Source organism: Hermetia illucens, chromosome 3 (assembly GCF_905115235.1).
Source record: "Hermetia illucens chromosome 3, iHerIll2.2.curated.20191125, whole genome shotgun sequence".
NCBI classification, from domain to species: Eukaryota; Metazoa; Arthropoda; class Insecta; order Diptera; family Stratiomyidae; genus Hermetia; species Hermetia illucens.
In genome coordinates this window covers 80181819-80197715 of record NC_051851.1, presented here as the reverse complement: position 1 = coordinate 80197715, position 15897 = coordinate 80181819, and the positions used below count along the sequence as shown (strand labels likewise).

At 40.2% G+C, this 15897-nt stretch overlaps 1 protein-coding gene across 2 annotated transcripts in view; it reads right to left on the bottom strand.

The window, feature by feature from the left end:
- Positions 1-15897, bottom strand: part of LOC119651131 (octopamine receptor Oamb) — a 348125-nt gene that overhangs the window by 92765 nt on the left and 239463 nt on the right. For both annotated transcript variants that reach the window (XM_038054525.1, XM_038054524.1), the window contains exon 5: positions 6541-6799. In XM_038054525.1, coding sequence (XP_037910453.1) covers positions 6541-6799 — 259 coding nt within the window. The remainder of the gene's footprint in view (positions 1-6540; positions 6800-15897) is intronic.

Genomic DNA, 15897 nt, shown 5'->3' with positions numbered 1-15897 from the left:
CCTGATTTGAATTCTTCGCAAGGCGGGAGAGTTCAGGGAATAGCCCAAAGTAATGTGACAAACGGTTCCAGGGTAGCTCTCTGACGATGAGAAGGTGTTTAGTTGGTAGTCCGACGACGTACCGAACCGGGAGTCCAACACTGTGTACAGGTCTTTACTGATCTGACTGTCTCCATCATATAAATTCCTTCGGCCGACCAAACGATTGACATTACTACACAATCATGTGCCAAGGCGCTTTTTCAGGAATGGATCCCGCGCTTGGTGTACCAGCCGTAATCATCATGGACCGGGGAATGCAATTTGAGTCTACTCTTTTCTCGGAGCTTGGCAAGCTCGTGGGTTTCAAAGGCCTGCATACCATGCGCATTCCACGGCGCTAGCGCGAGACTTATACGCTGATTTTTTTTTGCACTGGGTGTTGAATCTCCCGTATACAGTTTTCTTGCGTATGGTTCCAGCAGAAGGTTGACCATAATGTTACTTGCATTTCGACTGACCCACTGCTAATCAAGTCGATCTTATAGCGACTGTTAGCTTCGAACGGAACCACCATGTAATGTGTGTCTGCTCGTAAGGGAATCAGCTCAGTAATCCGACTATCACCTAACAGCGAGAAAACTTTCTTATCCGTTATGGAGATCATGTTCTTGGTCGCACGTCAACAACTTAAGGAGTTGAGAGCCCCGTTCATGGCTCGAAGCGGAGATGAGCGCCCAAAAGCTTTGTTACTGTTAAAAAGTATGTAAATGTTACATACCGTATGCAGTGTCAAAAGGAAATACAAGGTGTCCGAATAGCAATGATTTTGCCACCGTATACTGCATCACAAAAGAATTTGTAGGTGGTCTTAGGCCTTTCAGTGATGCTGTGAAGGATGACTTCTCCTTAACGCTGAAAATTAACTCAAAGAAGGAATACTTCGACATGAATCTGAATCTTCTAACACCTGGTAAAGCTGCATTTCTTGTGAATGATACGGGAAGGAACTATAATAGACGGATATAGACAGTTCGTCCATTGAATCAAATGAAATCATCTTTTCCATCAACTCACCAAACATTTTCTGGAGTGACGCACCAAGAATCATTATGAAGTTTAAATCTCCACCCCATTTGCTTTTCAGCGATTTTCCAGAATGGACCATTTTGAAAAAGCTATGAGCTATCATCAGATTTCCAAACAGAAACAAAGTCATCTTTCTAATCAAGGAAGAATGGAACATTTCGCAGCCAGTGTCTAAATTTGCAGGAAAAAATCGACCCCATAAAAACTACATAAAGACTGTATACGAAATCCTTTTGTCTCACAAAGAACTCAATTTTTTAATTGCTTGCAAATATACATATAAATATTCGCTTCAAATTATTTTTTTTAAATCTGTATGGTAGGACAAAGTGAAGATATTATTAAAGAAGAGGGTTTCTTTAAATAACGGAAATCATTTTCATTCTGAGATTGTTGGCCACTAGGGGCAAAACATAGGGAGGAAACCCCATAGACCACACTTTACGGGCAACTGAGGTCAGCATCGGAGGACATAATCGGTCGTGCATCTATCCGCAGTCGCAGCACACTGGACTTATTTGTTTTCGTTTCAATTTTAGTTTGAAATTGTTTTGATAACTTCCAGTGAATTACCCTCAAATTCTTGTTAATTCAATTTCTGATACAATCTAAACGTACCTCGTGAATATAAGACAGGTGGAGTCTTTTGCATGATGTGGGAGAGGCTGGAGGGTCTCCTTCCTGCGTAGGTGCGCGTAGATACGGATTGAGTTGCACGGTCAACTTTTAGGAATAACTCTTTCCTCCTGATTGGCCGTAGTCGAACCGGAAGTTCGCCCTGAATATTCCCAATATCTGCACTCATTACAGGTCTTTGAATAATTATTTTAACTTTGGATTTCCTACTCTGCCAATTCCTAACTTATCGTGAGGTATCAAGCAAGTAGGCGAGAGACAAAAGCGATATTCGACCATATTCGATGGAATTCAACTCAACATGGATAATTCTTCCAATTCCATCAATCAATTTCGACACCAAGATGAGCGTGCTACTCACTCGAGGTTTATACTTTTTCCTTGCTTTAATTTTCCTGCCTGATATATATTTTCTGACGATGTTAATTGATATTTTGATATTAAAATCAATCCTGGTTCAAGATCTAAGCGTTAGGCACAAAACAATGAGAGTGATGGATGGCATAGCGAGCAAAGTATCAAGGAACCAACGCAATTATCGGACATTGATGAGACACAACTTTTACATTTAGCTTTTTAGAAATTTATTGTCGGAGAGTTAAGAGGAAGACGAAAAGACGACCAACTTTAAAGTTTCTGAAGACATGATTATATCTCTTCTAGGTTGTGAATTTTGTACTGCTCTATAATTCAGGAAAATCAATTTCACAAATTAGTCTATCTATTATAGCATTTCCATCTCAAATTAACGGCAGTCCAGATGAAATTAGCAATTTTCTAAATCAAATTAACGGTTTTTCAAACAATATTTCTCCCGATCAAATTAACATCTTTGAAGGGAAGACAAAGTATATGGTGGCAACGTCAGCACCAAAAACCAACCAATCAACAACATCGAACTGCAGTGGTTAAACCGGCAGAATAAGGATAGGAGAATACAACTTTGAAACCGTTGATAATTTCTCCTATCCTCCTATCACAACCGACAACAGCTACAATGGTGAAATGCGCGCACGGTTGTTGTCGGCAAACAGAGCTTATTTCAGCTTACAAAAAGTGTTCCGCTCGAAACGTCTCACCATAGGGTCAAAGCTCTTACTGTACAAGATAATGATCTTGCCAGTCCTCATGTATTCCTCGGAGACTTGGGTTCCTAACAAGAAGAATTGCGGACTCTTGGTCGAGAAAAGAATCCTCCGAAGAATTTTTGCCCCCCTACATGAGGATGGACGATTCCGTAGCATACATAACGACGAAATCTATGCGCGATACCATGACCGTCCGGTTGTAGATAAAATCCGGCTCAATAGGATACGGTGGGCGGGTTACTTAATCCGTATGGATGAGGATGATCCAGCCCGGAAAGTCTATAAGGGCAATATCTATGGTAGAAAAAGAAGACGAGGCAGACCCTGCCTTAGATGGAGCGATGGCGTTGGTCAGGACGCCACACAGATTTTAGGGATATCGAATTGGTGGACCTCGGCGCAAAACTGGGATGTCTGGAGTTCCTTATTAAGGCAGGCCTAGACCGAATACCAGTTGTTGCGCCGTTGATGAAGATGAAATTAAGATGAAATTTTCGAAGCCACAACGACTTGAAATTATTACTTAATCTTAAAAGTAACTATGAATAAATAAAAAGGGACTCCATTCTGGTTATAACATACTTCATAACATATGAAACCTGTCAGATTCGTTAATGTGTGTACCTGCTGTCCAGTTAGGGCCCAAGTATTTTGTCGTGATTGAGCGTGCTGTCAGTGAAGATGTAGATAAATATACACTCATCTAAGAGAACCATTTTTGGCTTATTCTTTGACATCTTGCTAGGATATCACTATTGCAACTACAGTGACCTGTTTATAGTGCGGCAGCTGCGGCTCTCAGGGTTTACTGGCACTATGCCATCCCGAGTTAGATACCCGTAGTTGAAGTTCTGGACACACTAAACCAGAATCTTTCTATCGTACGTAGTCAGTTGCGATGCAATGGCGAAAGTTACTCCAGATGTGTTCAGAATGCTACATACCAACCAACGGATTTTTTAGGTCACTCAAGGAATCCCAACAGATCGTCCAAGTAGTGCAGTTTTCGGTAAAGGAAACAAGAGAGTGGGGTTGAATCTAGGCGAGAAGCACGCTGAGCATGCTGTATGGATTACGGCCCACGGCACCCACCATGTCAAGATGCTAAGTGTGAATTTGCTGGATGTTGCTGAAAAAAAAGTTCGACGAGTTACGAACAGCCAACAGGAGGGGCCTAGATCGGGTGTAGAATTTCTAGTATACAAAGTGTACCAGTCAGTATTCACGGTCGGTTGGGGCGGGGTATCCGACAAGTCATTATTCGCCGTGAGGAATTTTTACCCATTCTCGCTGGTGCTATTATCTACTTATAAAAGGATACGGTGCAATGTCAATGTACAGCTCGAAACAAACAACATTTTGTCCGAGGAGAAGATATAATGGAGAGTTGAATCAAGGTGTGGCAAAAAGAAACTCGACTCGGCAGTTGTAAGACAAGCAACTAGAGACCGGGAAAATCTCTTTAGTTACTATATCGATTACACCTAAACTTTTGATAACGTCCCGCACACCTGTCTAACAGAAACTACTCATAGATTCCTACATCTATATCGCATTGATCCCAAGCTAATACAGTTTTTGGTAACAGTCATTGCAGATTGACATACCACCTTGTCAGAGTGTTTATCTGAGGGTACCAACATTTCAGAGGCCATCCGCATACGGAGAGGGATCCATTGAGTTCTCTTTAGTTCTGTACTGCACTGGACCATGCTTTGTGGCTAATGAGATAGAGCCGAATGGTGAAGCCGATCACGACGAGTCGACGAACGAAACAAAAGCTGAACAAAAAGAATAAAATGGGTTTCCAATAAGATATGGTCTACTCACTAAGTGCGAGCTGACACACTTGATGCGCTTAGTTTACATCAAGTTGCTTGCTAGTACTGTGGTCCATCTTAGGAGTTCATTGCGAATAGTAAACATGTTTAGCCGTGATATTCGGATGGAAAGTGGATTAGACAAATGCCGAATCCAAGCCACCCGCAGAAGGTTATCACGATTCGCATGCCAAACAGAACATTGGTGATCTCCAAATCCAAGCTATGACCGAGGCAGACTTCTGGAAATACCTAGGAATTCTGCATGGAACCCATGCTTGAGTTGGTGATCTGATGGTCTGGTGATCGTTACTATTCGAGTTTTTGCGAGGTGTAAAGCTGGTTCTGAAATCACATCTCTTGGGAAGAATAAAATAAACGCATTAAATGTATTCGCTATCCCTTCACTGTATGTGCTTATGTATTCATAATATTGCCGTGGATGAAGACCGATCTGAAAAACGTCCAGTGGCGGATACGAACTACTATGTCCGAATTCCGAAAGTATAATCCAAGCTCTGCCGTGGAGCGGATGAACCTGCCACAAGACATCCAAAGCAGAGGCGTGGTCTACGTTGCAGCAGAAACACTAAGTCGATTCGCGATGCGCATATGTTTACAGCAAAGAGCAGCGAATCATTTGTATGTTGGCTGTTTGTAGGGCAAACTGTGGCCTGACTCCAATTAACACTGAACGATCGATCTTTCAGTCCTCTGAGTCAGATCAAGAGCGGATCAATTGATTGAAATCGAAGACAATGCACAGTACACACTTGAATTGCCTCTGGTAGCCATTTGTCACTTTGCATGTGAACAGATGGCTGTGTGCTGGGGATGGAGGCTCAGCTGAGATTGACCCACTTATGTGTGCAATTCAGGACGGCACAGCCGAATTCTATGGAAAATAAGCAGCTGAATTAATCCATTTCCGAATCAAAATTTTTAAAATACACATAATAAAAAATTTTCGAGTGCGCGATGTGGGTATATAAATGCAGATTTCAGATATTTTCTGAATGTCATTCAATGGTTAACCTACAATTCTTCGCAGACTTATAACCCGCCTCCTCCCATGTACGATTACACGGAGATACTTCTATAGATATGAACACTTTTAAGGTTCAATTTTCAAGCGATTTCCCTGCATACAGAAAGTAAGACAAAATACAACTAATAAGAAATTTTGCTCAGATTTATAGATACTGAATTCAAATAGATACATACATATATGCATGAAAGCAAATGCAAATTTAATTTGAAAATCCGATATCCTGCACACGAAAGCAAAACTTTCTGAAGCTTTAAAGAACACAAAACTGAAAAAATGGCGTGAATTGGATATTGACGGGCAGCATGAAGAAGATGAAATACGAAAGTTACCTAACCAAATTTTGTACTTTGCTTCCAGTTCTAAACAACAAAATAGAATGTGCAGAGCTTTCTGTTGTTTTCTACCGTTCAGGTGAGCTAGCATATTTTCTGCTAATGGAATTGAGTGACGGCCCTTCCTATTATGTAAGTTTCTTAGAATGAGCTCCTTAATATTGATTCAATTAATTGAGATACATCAAACTTTGAGGATCTGTCCATATATCCATTATGAAAGTGTAATGTCACGCTACTAACGATTATTTCCCATGATGAAGGATGAGTTTTCATATTATTAATTTCTGCCGAAATTTCACGGAACTGGGTCTATTTTACATTTCCAATCGATATTTTGTGATTGCAGTGAAAAGTATCAAGTATTTTCCGAAACCAAAAATTGTCTTCATAATACTTCTACCAGGAGATGAAATGGAATACAAGGCAAATACGGAAAGAGGAAGGTAAAAAAGAGAACAGTATTCTAAGTGAGGTAACAAGGAGATCAAATATGATAAAGGTAGAGCAGAAAATAGGATATATCTAGAATAAAATGAACTTACCCTTGGTAGTCTTGAATCCTTGATTAATGGCACGAGTCGTCCTGACAGCTGCTCTGTAGATGCGCCAATAGAAGAATAGCATAACAAACATGGGAATATAAAAGGATCCGAGTGCCGAATAAAGGACGTATCCCCGATCATTTGTCAACTCACATTTCCATGGACATGGCTCCGGTGTCGGTAACAAAATTGGCGCTTCTGATGTTGCAAAAAATAATGTCAAGTTTCCACGACTATAATACACGTCATTCGAATCTGGCTGGAAATTTATTGTATGAAAAAGAAGAAAAGAAAAACATAATGTAGAGAATATATATAAAGATGTCATGGTTAAATAGGCATACGTCAAAGGTACTATTAATGACAAGGACCAAACTGGTATAGTGAATTCCTCAGTTGAGCTTTCTCCACAGGGGGTGTTCGAGCTCTAACAATCGTGAGAGAAATTACGATGTATTCGTAACGGAAAAATGATTATGATATAATTTTCCTCAATTTTATTGTGATGAATTTATTTTTCTTAACATCAGATATATGACAGAAAAAACTATTAGATATCAGATTACATAATAGAGTGACAAATTGTTTTCGTTTTGTGGGCAAAAAAAAAATTCTATGAAATAATATGTGGTAATCTAGATATATGCAACATCATGACATGAAGATTTATAGGGATTTATTGCATTTGAATTCAAATCTGAATTACGCGACGTGTGAAATAACAAACAAGAAATGCAAATGCATAGACTTATGTATACATTAGGTAAGTTCTCCACTATTGAAATTTGGTTTCAGTTTTGAGTGGCTTAAACTGACTGTCACTGCTCAGTTGTAACAGTGCAGTTTTAATTAAACTAACTATTATAGAAGCCATTTTATATCGTTGCAGGCGAAAAGAGGTTGTAAATCATCGATATATTGCGACCAATAGTGGATAACTGGACAATAGCTTGATATAGATCAATCACTGAGAGCTGGCCAGGATATACTCAAACATTTGCGAAAAAATATCGATGTGGCCATAGTTAAGAAACCTATTGGAACTCTAGATGTAGCATCTGATTGGAAAAAGTCATGCGAGTTGAACAGTGTGGTGAGCATCTCAAAACATTTATGGTAGTAAAAGTTGAAATGGAAGGATACGGGGAATACCAGATTCGAGGAATCTACTATAAATCCTTTTGCAAATGTTGAAAAGTTATCTGAAATTTTCTTTTTATAACGACATATTTATTTTATTGGATCTTTCTAAATAGAAACTAAAGATAAGTTTTCAACTCTTAAGGTACGACCGCATCTATGCTAAGCGACGCAGTCTCAAACTGCACTAAATGTCAAAATGTCCTTATATGATTTCGTACGCAGCAATACACACTTGAGCGACGTAACACGGCACGATATTCAGCTTAGTGAGGTGACGCGACCGAGTTGCTAGCAGAGAATATTTTCCAGCATCGCATGTCATTTCTCTATAGTGAACTCAGTGGACTGCTGTGATTTCGACAATTTGGGTTTGTATACATTTGGTAAAATGTAAAACATGGAGTTGTTTGTTGTTGGGTGCCGCGTTAGTGCAATATAGGCATAACGCGTCGTAGCAATTGTGCCGGATGTTGTACCGCGTTGCGTAGTGTAAATGCGGTCGTACCTTTGGAGCTATAGAATACATTATTCTTTAGAATACATTATTTTCAAAGTAAAATTGCAAATTAGTCCATTTACACAACGTTTTATTTGTCTTCATCTACATTCTAGAATGCTCATTTTTTCAACCGCCACATCCAAAAATAATTTCTATTCTCCAGTGCATTACTTATCTCAGAGGCGACTCTGTGAACTTGTTCGGTTGTACCATGCTTCTCTCGAAAACTAAACTGGTACTGAGAAGTTATTTTGTTTTCCACTAGATGTGGTAATATTCTTAAAATGAAATGAATAATTTTTCGAACAACTTTGAGAGGATGGGTAGCAGAGTTATGGGCCTGTAGGATGCAACCTGCGTTTAGTCCGTCCGTTTAGGAATCGTTGCAACTTCTAAAATTGGAAGATTTCAGAAGTTGCCTTGGGGAAATATGCGAGACGTACAATTGCGTTCACTATGTGAGTCACGTGAGTGATTGCGGTACTGGAAGTATCATATTCTGAAGCTTCCTTTGGGTCCACTTGTTCTCTAAAGACTTGAGCAACTTGTTTGGCTTTAAATGAGAAGCTTCCCTTCAATGTAGTGATGGATATCTTTGGAAGCCTCGACTCCATGTCCGGTAAGTGGGAAAAATACCTGTTCCCGGCAGCCGTCGTTTCCACAAGAAAATGCACCGGCCAGCATCCAGTCTGGTGCCACCGTCGGCAGCAACCAGGTTCCTTAAATATTCGGATTGATCGAAGAACCTTGATTTTGTTGGTTTTTTCTTCACTTCAACTCTACTTGCCTTTCTTTCCATATCCAGAGCTATTCGTACCCGGTGTCAGACCAAACATCAGCGTAGTCAAAGTGTTTGAGGAAAGATGTTAAAGTCCAATGAATTCCCCCGCTTCCTCCGGATAAGGAAGAACGAAGATCGTCACCAATAACAATAAGAAATAACATTAGTGACAAGATGCAGCACGTGACATTTGTGCCATCATATCTCCCTTTGATAATAGCTATTAGTTTCTGCGTAGAGCAGCAGGTATACTCCCTGTTCACGCTACCGAAAGCCTTAAAAAATCGCTGAAGACCATATGAAGCAAAAAAACTTGGCGCACTTTCCGAAATGATCAGGACGATCAAAACTAACTCGCTCTCCATCGATCAAGCTTTCGGGATGCTCTTTGATGATTGACCGGAATGTCGTCCGTCCTATCGCTTTCAGTAGTTCTAAGTATTAGTCAGCTAGATAAGACTATGAACGGCGTTTTGCAGCGATGGAAACGAAGAGGGTGCGTTGAACTAATGGCGTGGCACGCTTTGATTACATACGAAATGAGGATACCCGTGATTGATATTGGGTTGCACTGATCGTGCAAAAATTACGAGAGAGGCATAATCGATGGTATGGTCATGTAATTTGCTCTAACAAGAATTCACTCGCCAAAATTGGTCTGAATATCGAAGTTGGTGGTAAGCAACCAAAAGGCTGGCCGAAACAATGGTGGCTGGATACGCTGGATGGTGATTTGAAAGCCTCACGAATACATCCAGATCAGGCCATTGATAAAATAAAATGGCGCGACCGATCACGGCGAGGCGACCTCGCTTGTGAACGGGACAAAGGCTAAGAAAAAGAAGAACCTGCGGGGTGCGACAGGGTTCTGTCTTACTGTCGTTAATTATGGATGATGCATTGGAGACACTACGCCTTCCTAACAGCGTGATAACCATTGGTTTGCGGCTGATATCGTGATAGCGGTAGTTGCAAAACGTTTAGACAAAATCTGGATTCATGCGAATGCAGCGATATTTCAATTCCTGGTTGAAAGAGTCCAGTCTATCACTTGCCGAACATAGAATATGCTGATGGCAAATGAGGCTTGGAACGAATTTGTAAGAGAGCTAGAAACCATTCATTAACAACTGAAAGGAGGAGAATTGTGGAGAAAACAAGAAAGGATGAAAATCATAATGAGCCGAAGTTAGGAACTGATCTAGCTCTGCAATTCAATGCTTGATAACAGTCCCGTGAGGAAAGTGGAAAGAGTAGCAGGTGGTTTTAACGAGTAAAATTCGCACAGAATTGCACCGCAGAAGCTGGTAATAACTTTTGAACTGTTCCACTTTCCAACGATGAAAAAAAGACAGGCAGACAGACAGACGGACAAATAGACGTTGGTTACTCTGAATCTAAGAAGAGCTCCGAATATCATTCTATGATAATGAATGAATTACCAGCATTTCCTCATTTCGTTAATTTGCTGTTTGTTCGCAACATATATTTTGAAGATGTCCCTATATTATAAATCGTTCATTTAATCGGCCTGTCATTTAGTTGAAGCAAATCCCAGCTATACGCTTTACTAAAAACTGAAGGTAGTATCTTCGTTGTCGTACTTTGGAGTGCTTCCTCCGGCGCTTTTAGATATACATAACCCCATCATATTTGCCACAGACTTATAATGTAGTTACACATCTTATCACTGAATGATCACGGAATTGATTGCAAAAATATAAGGTCATTTGAAGCGGAAGCTACATATAATATGTAGTTGCAGCAAACATCAAGGAAAGTTGATCGATTTCACCGATATACCTAAGACTATTAAATGTATGTATCAAGGGAAAACGATAGAAACAGTAGAGCTGCTCCCTTCTACACTGTATTGGAAGTCTGATAACTGTGAATATTAGAAAGGAGTTTCAAATATTTCCCTTAGGAAGACTAAAAAGGAAAACCTAAAAAAGCCTTAATAATAATGCTTGAAATCCCTCGTAATATGTTCACTCAAGACAGAAATAAGAAGGGAAGAAAATATAAAAATAAGAAACAAATAAGGGAATAATTTTAAAAGAATTTGAATAATCAACTAATTCCTGAGGAGGTGAATCGAAAGATGTAGCAAACTTTGTTGGAGTTTGATTCGTAAATACTGATAGGTTCGTAATTAAATGAAGAGGGCGAAATTATTCAGTAAACTCTGGACATGAGTTTGTAAAGAAATGTTAATATTATAAATATGGACCACCTAACCTTAGAGCGATTTCCATGGATATTTGCCTTAAAAAGAGGAAGAGAGGAGAGGGTATATGTTTCTACTATTCGTAGTGCTGTAGGTTAAGTTGAGACAGAAGAATTTTCACTCCAAGTTAGACTCACTGCAAATAACTGAATGTCCGGTTATCACCGGTGTCATGAGCGCAGTATCCGGGTAACATCTTGATGCAATACTCAATTTACAGCACATTGATGTATATTTTTTTGTGCGTACACGGAGATGGAAAATGTTGTAGGGATACGTCCGGTCTAGGTCCGCCGCATCAACGCTGAAGATAGCGCGAGCGTGTGTGGGATTCGCACCCACTAAATACCACCCCCGGTCTTTGAAGCTTCAGCCTTCCGGGACCACTATTTAGGTATTACTTCGCAAGGTAGGTTTGCCTTTGCGCGCTCATCCTTCTACTTCTTTCGCTTTCGCTTCATCTTTCCTCCTTCAACATACTCCTCCTGTATTTTCAGAATTGTGGGGGAGGCTGTAAACAAATCTCAGCGTCTCCGCCATTAACTTCCCTGAACTCACGCTCCTGCGCAACGCTTGATTCAGGGTCCTCCGCTCCATTGTGAACCTTGGGCAGTGAAATATCACATGCTCTGAATCCTCTAGTATGCGAGCTAGGATCATCACCATCTAGGACAATTCAAAGTAGGAACTACCGTCTCCAACGAGGAACTGGATAATGTGGTAATTGGCCTCCCCATGTTTCCACTCAAACTACATCCTAATGTCCGTCTTCCGACCCTTCGTGGACACAGATGGGACGGCGTTGCCAGAATTCATTCGGCACTGACCTGTATAGTAGAACAAACTTGTGGAGGCACTGTAGTATAGAGTCGCTTAACGGGGATATGTCCGAGCTCCACACAAAAGTAGGGCAAGTCACGACCATTAGAAACTCATCCGTCTGAGTGGCTCGCCTACCTATTGACAGTAGGTTGACAGCCACGAAGCTGGTAAAAAAAACCGTCTGCTGTTAACCTGCCACCACCACTACTGACTCATCTGATGTGGTTCTCAAAGCCCTGCAAACCCTCAAAACCATCAGCAGTAAACCAAGTTCACCCACCTCGGTCTCTGAGAGTTGGATAGTACCTCTGCTTATCCATTATACATGATACTCCACAATACGGAACCCAGTATCGATCCCTGTGATACCCTGGCTTGACAATGTATTCTCTAGGGCCCTCATCTGTCCGGTACTAGAGAGTCGTCTCCGCGAAGTAATTTTCCACCAGGTTCGTTTAATATCCCGGAACATCTATATTAGCCAACGCCCCCTTAGTTCTGTTCCTGTTGACTGAGTTGAATGCGTTTTTGTTATCCAGTGCCAACACTCAAGTGCACCTTTTGGCCTGTTTACAACCGTGCTTATTGCATCCACCGCAAAATGTGCACGCCAGAAACAAAATTGGCGCTCCGACAAGCCATTTCTGTTTTTGACGATGAGCAGGAGTGGTGACGAAACGGAGTGATAACGACTTTCCAGGAGGCGCGGACATGTCTCTTGAAGTGATCTCCGCAACCATTTTATTGCCACCCTGTAGGCTTCGACTCAAGGGTTTTTATCCGTATGGTCACACAGCTGTTTTAAACATTTCTTTTAACTCTTTCGAATAGTTTCTTTAAGCGGAGCGGCAGTTCCTTGTGTCTCTCCATTCGGCTGTCGCCACTGAGCTTTCCTCCGAACCTCTGGCAAAGCGTCCTTGCTGGAACCATGCGGCATGCAAACTTGCGATTTCGTTATTCTACCAGTATTGCGGGAGCAATTGCCTTCTGGGGATAGTAGGATCGCATGCTTGCGTCACCCATTGGTGATTTGTGTGGCTTTTTTTGTAGCGCAATTGAATATAAATACTGTAATGAGCGCGTGTATTATTGGGTAATTCGTTTAGGTAAATGTGGAGGCAGTGCACGTGAAAGGCATAGAACGAGGAGATATTGAGAGTTTTTGTAATGCTTTTGTTTCACTGATCCCCATACTTCTCCTTGGTGCAAGATATAAAGTTTTCCTCAAATGTAGAGGGTTGGAAAAGGTATATATTCAGGAATGGACAGCATTATCAGGTGGTTGAAGATGTGGTCCGAAGGACGGTGATTACTCGTCTGGTATCCGTTGGATACCAGATTCACATCTCCTTCAGGTACTCACAGCTGAGTCGACTAGTGTCCGACCTCCAGTCACGATACAAATCACTCTTGACATCAGTGATATTTGAACCTTCCGCTAAGATAGCCAAGCGCTCTCAGCTTCGAATAATCTACAAATTTTTCTATAATGATCCGCCACCCACAGTTACCCAGGTAAGAATGCACCGCGAAACTACAAAAGTTATCTTGAATAAAAGGAAAGACTTTTGGATTGATTTAACTAACTGAAAATTGGGAGTTGTGGATTTGAAGAAGGAAATTAGAGCATTTTTAAGCAATTCGAAATTATTGTTTACGCTGGGTAAAAGTGGGTTACCTTTTTCGTAGCGAAATTTGTTAGGAGAGAAAAGGAGGGGCATTTCAGGAAAATGGACCATGGACCATTCATGGAAAATAACCAAATAAAAGATACTGTGACATTAGCTCAGAGGGTAAAGTAATGGACTGCACCGTTATTAGATTTGGTTGACTATCAGTAAAATTAGTTATATTCTGAAGATTGACTTTACCGTTTTTTCACATCTCTCTAATGGGAGTCTTCATTGTGGAGCTTTTGGTAAAACTAACCATTCTTTTGGTATAACCATATTGTGCTGTGCCCTCCAGACTTGACTGTCGAGCACCTAATCGGACGGTACTGCATGCTATGGTGTATTAACTATGCGAGTCGAAAGAGACATGTAATAAAAGCCTCTGTTAAGCATAACCGCAAAGCATTCGAGTTGCTGATAAATGCTGTTGTCTGTATTGTGATAAGCTTCGGCGAATAATAGCCTTTTCTCAGCACCGCAAACAATACACAATCAAATTTTTACTTGGATTACCACTGACTTCAAAACTCGCAGTTCCAAAGCACACATCATTTTAGCTACCGCCAACTATTATCATCGGAATTTGTTGTGAAATTAAAATATTTACAAATATCTTATTCTCACCATCGCACGTCTCTGGCATGAGCCTCATTACAGTGGAAGTGTTGAAAATCTTGCCGATACTTTGTAAGATTTTCAACGTTTCGACAAGACAAGAGTTAATCGAAACTGACAGGATAGTTTCTCATGAATATTATATGATACCCCCACAAAATTAGCCAAGTTATTTATCAAACCTCTATTTAAAAAGAAAGATACATTTCGTCAAGTAGTATATTGAGTATCAATGTTTTCGAATAAGCCTTTGATAAAGAAAAGTTCCTAAAAATACCATTGCGCAGCGTTTTTCCGAGCCCATTTAATTGGGTCGTCGTTGGAGTAAGTGTACACAGAACCTCATTAGAACCGATTCGATATCTGGCTATCCGCCTGTCTCTTCTGTTTGTTGGTTATAACCAATTTACTCAGAAATGGCTGGGGTGATTGTTAAGAAATTTAGTGAGAATATGCGATCTGTGAATCCCTTTACATACGACAAGTGGCGCCATTTTCTGTTGAGTTAAAGGGGGCGGTGGGGGAGTAAATCCAGTTATTCTGGAAGTACGTAATTTGGTACGGTTATAAGTAATAATATAATGTACAATTTTTGAATGTGACGAAAATCAAACTATTATTAACAAAGTTATAGAAGGACAAAGTTGTCTATTTTACGTGAATTCATCGGACTTTAAGACGTCTATGACGTTATCACCATATAAGTAAAAGTGAACTCATATGAACAGCGGAGTTGGAGTTCGAAAATGCATACATATCTATATCAAGGAATATAAGATTTTCAGTTGAAGTATATACGAATGGGAAAACGTGAACTGGAAATTTTCCACACAAGATGCGCACAAAACGATTATGTCCGTAGCGTCCAGGTTCTGCTATTCCGACTTGTTTTTCTTTTAAAAAATGATTTTTTCAAACTGCTGCCATGATATCATAAAACTTATTTGGTTGATTCTACTCAAATTTATACAGCAGAACATACATAACTAACTAAACTAGAAAAATAAAATAATTAAGATGGCTCCATTATTTTTCTTTTATCAGCTGTTGAGATAAAAAAAGGAGCGAAAAATTTTTCTTTTCTAAAGCGCACAAGTAAATTAATTTTTTGAAATTTTGGCCTTATTATAGTACACTCTCTAGCCTCAACAATTAAAATGGCATTTGGGTTGGGATCTCAGATAATCAGAGCACATTATTATACTTTGAAAATTTACTGCGAACTTCCTTAAGTTCATTTTAGATCCGTAAAATTGTAGTAAGATAGACTTTAATAGGAGGAATCATATTGAAAAGTTTGGTGGAAGTTTTACTGCTATTAACAAGTCAGGAAACCGGAAGCTTGACGCTTCACGTATAAAAGGTTTTGGGTTTCCCTATGTGAGGAGCATAACGTAGTTCTCCATTGGCTTATAGCATTGATCCGAGATATTTAAATCGCTCAGTTCTGGCAATGGCAATAACCTGCCCATTTAAATTGCTAGAACTCAGCGATATAAATATCTCGAGTCTATGCTATCAGCCAATGAAGAACTGCGCAATGAAATTGTTTCACGCATTAACACAACCTGGATGAAGTGGCATTCCCCAACTG